The sequence below is a fragment of the Pundamilia nyererei genome, unplaced genomic scaffold (assembly GCF_000239375.1).
Source record: "Pundamilia nyererei isolate P.nyererei 1_Seehausen unplaced genomic scaffold, PunNye1.0 scaffold00268, whole genome shotgun sequence".
Lineage (NCBI taxonomy): Eukaryota > Metazoa > Chordata > Actinopteri > Cichliformes > Cichlidae > Pundamilia > Pundamilia nyererei.
This window is the reverse complement of record NW_005187669.1, coordinates 207,051-210,539: the sequence shown is the minus strand read 5'-3', so window position 1 is coordinate 210,539 and position 3,489 is coordinate 207,051. Positions and strand designations below refer to the sequence as shown.

At 42.4% G+C, this 3,489-nt stretch overlaps 1 protein-coding gene across 1 annotated transcript in view; it reads left to right on the top strand.

Annotated features, from left to right (window-relative positions):
• The window catches only part of LOC102201880 (uncharacterized), a 14,338-nt gene extending 11,730 nt beyond the window's left edge, over nt 1-2,608 (top strand). Inside the window, exons 4-6 of the mRNA XM_005750307.2 lie at nt 1,553-1,651; nt 1,874-1,969; nt 2,252-2,608. Of these exons, the coding sequence (XP_005750364.1) occupies nt 1,553-1,651; nt 1,874-1,969; nt 2,252-2,289 (233 nt within the window). The 3' untranslated portion in view covers nt 2,290-2,608. The remainder of the gene's footprint in view (nt 1-1,552; nt 1,652-1,873; nt 1,970-2,251) is intronic.
• The last annotated feature ends 881 nt before the right edge of the window (nt 2,609-3,489 follow it).

Here is a 3,489-nt window from a genome sequence, read left to right as displayed (position 1 = left end):
ACCCTGTGGAACTCCATAATTAACCTCAGTGTGTGAAGAGGACTCTCCATTTACATGCACAAACTGGAGTCTATTAGATAGATATGATACAAACCATTGTTGTAATGTCAAGTGTGGTTGTCATGTCTACGTCTCTCTATGTTTTCCTGTTTTATTTTGAAAGTCTTGTTTCCATGTTCAATGTGTTCAGTTGGTGGCGTCAGGTTCATTTGTGTCAGCTGTGTTTCTCCAGGTGTTTCCAGGGAATGACATCTCTAATTTAAAAACATGACTCCCATGAGGTGCAGATACATTTATGATGATGATGATGCGCTTTCTGCCTGAATATTTTCTGGTAGCGATGCGAAAAAGGGGAACAGGCAGTTTAGGAAAGGGTCCACTCATTAAACCCTCCTAACTTCTTTGGCGAGCAGGCTTTCAATGGTGTCTGGGTCTTCGAGAGCTGACTGGAGGTTTTTACAGGTACAAGAGACCTGAGGCTGGGTAACAATCCCTGGGTGGAAACCTTAAAAACCTTTTACTAAAAAGTTCACCAAGTCTGGGTAAGGGTGATTTTTTTTTTTAAGGCTTCTTTTAAAGCGTGAATATGTATAGGTGTCAAAACAGATAAAACTAGTCTTGTTTGGGGGGGGTTGTGGGGGCATGCTGGGCAGGAATGGCCGCTGCCGCAAAAAGAGCAGGAGTGGAGATAGCAGCACTAAGACATGAGGCAACTGGAATCAGTTTCTGGAGTTGGAATTATTGCAAATGGTGCGGCTTCCTAGGTTCACGATGGGTCGGCCCTTTCAGTCTGTACCTTGTGGCAAAGGCATGCTAGGAATGGATGCTGTGGGTTTGGAAATTTCTGGTTTAGAGGCTGGACCCAAGCAGGTAAGAGTGGATGTGTGGCTTATGGGCTGTCAGTTGCTTTGGGCTGGAATGCTACAAACGGAAGCAGGATGTGACGGAGCACTGCATATCTTGCAGGAGAGTGAAGATCGGACAGCGACAGTAGAGTTCCTGCCCCAGAATGTGTCCTGATTAAACTGTTGTAGGCAAGCTGCTGCTTGAGAAGTGAACTGGATGTGGTACTAGTAAAAGCTGGTGCTGCCGAAGTGTAGGGCGAGATCGAGTATTATGGTCAAGTAGGTATCGAGAACTTGTCTTTGGGAAGGGAAAGTAGTGCAGAAGATGTCTCTGTACAGTGAAAATGCAAAAGAAAACTCGAGTGGAGTGAGCTCTTTTGCCTGAGATGGGGCCGGACTGTGCATGATGGGTGGAGTGGGCTGGTTGAGTGGTGGAAGAATGAGCTGTGCTAGATCTATATATTTACTGACAATGCTTTGTTGGCGAACGTGAGCGGATACTGGGAAAGGTTTTGGAGCCAGTGGGTTGGGAGGACGAATTGCAGAGGCCAGCAAAAACTGACCAATATTAGTTGGAAAAGAAGAGTCCTGGGCTGATTACCAACACTCATGGGGTTCTGTTATGTTTTAAAAAAATCTTTTTTATGTAAAGTTACTATTCTAAAGTACATTTTCTGTCTTGTATATCTTTCAAATGTTAAACACAGACAGGAAAACAACGCGAACAACACCACCAAAAACAACGACCACTTCACTGACAACAAGAACTGCAGCAACAGCGGCAGCAGCACCTGAGGAAATCTTAGGTATGAAAGCAGTTATTCAAAGAACGACTTTTGCATTATTGTGACCAGTATTTAGACAAAATATTAATTTCTGAGTGTTACCCAGTGTGTTTGTTTCAGGACAAACGTACCAGAATAATCAAGTGTTCAGTTGTGTTCCCATACAGCTGAATAACTGTGTGATCAGTGACTGTAGCTGGTGGTGGATGAGGCTCTGATTCCAGATGTTTCTTTGTCCTCCAGTTGCTGATTACCTGTGGCACATGACTGTCCGCACACTGATTGGACTGCTCTACTTAATCATCATGATCAGCATCACTGCTGTTACCTGGAGGAAAGGTGGATGAGCTCAAAGAGCCTCTGTGCTCTCATCATCACTGTTTTCAGACTCATTGAAGTTTAACATGATTCAGCTTTAGTGCAGATGTTTGTGCAGCTGCACATTTGCAGGTTTACAAATAGAAGTCCAACTGCATAAAAGTCTCTGAGAAAATGATCCTTTTAGTCTTAAGAGTTTCAACATGATGTTCAGTTTGTAAATTATAGAGTGAAACAGACTTTAAGCAGTTGTATGATTTATAACCATCCATCATATCCATGTTTGTTTTGTGTGTTTTGCAGCTCGACAGATACAGAAGCGAGACCGCAGCAGATTCTGATCTCTGATGCTCCATCACACAGAAGCAGGACACCTGTGTTAACTATATGCATCGTAGCTGCTCATGGAGACTAAAGACAGTGTGGCACAATAGCAAGCTACTGCTGCTGGGCTCCAGTTTGGTATAAGTGCCTTGCAGATTCAGTATGTACCGTTGTGTCCACAATTTTAAATCATTTGGAAAAAAATTGGTGTTTTTTTTTTTTTTTTTCTTACAGATTTTATTTTGCTGTTTAGCTTCAGTGCGCTGTTGGCTCTGTTGTCATGGCAATAACACCAAATTATACCATGTAAAACTCTGAATAAAAATAACAAACACACCTGCTTAAAAGTAAATGTTGCTGTTGTTGCATCCCCAAGTTGGTCTACGAGTGAGGACAGTAACATCAAACTGGCTGGAAAAACAGGAGAAAACGGTGAAAACCAAAATAGAATGGGCACTCAAGGTTTCTGGCTAAATTAACAAGACCATCAATGAAGGCTAACAAACACCAACAAGCTAACAAAGACGATCAGATCCTAACTAACATACTAACAGCAGTTTCACAAACACAGAGGCCCTGAATGCAGCATCAGTCCAGTTATAAAGGCCCTGGAGAGCATTTATTGGCTACAGGCCTCAGACGTCAGCCAATCCAGTCTTTAAGTCTGACATCATTAGCTGTGTCTGGGCCCAAACTCCGCTGCAGGTCCAAAAGTCAAACGATCACTGCAGCATCACTGAGAGTTAAAAACTGTCTAAATCCTTTCATATTTAATAAAATGATCAGTGTGGCTGATTGGCAGGTGTAATAATTATGTTTAACATCCAGGCATCCATGAAAACAGAATTTATTAAGTTTAACGGAGAAGTTAGCAGGAAGTTAGCTCGCTAGTTTCCATTGAAATATAATATACCATGTTCTGATTGAGGCATTTCAGAAAAAATTAAGTCATACAGGGCTGCTATCACTTCAGACATGAGTGAAGACAGAACACAAAACAGCAGTGAGGTTTGTAGGGTTACTAAAGTTGGGCTAGTTGGTTTATAATGATGTGCTATGTGATCGCTAGTGACACAGCTATGTTAGCATATCAGACACAGTAAAGCTGGACGATGAACGCTAACCTTTTTCCACTATATAAAAGTTAATGTGAGGGTTCCCGATGGTTAGGGACAAATGCAATCGCAGGATGCTGTAAAGCCCTATGGGAGGGTTCC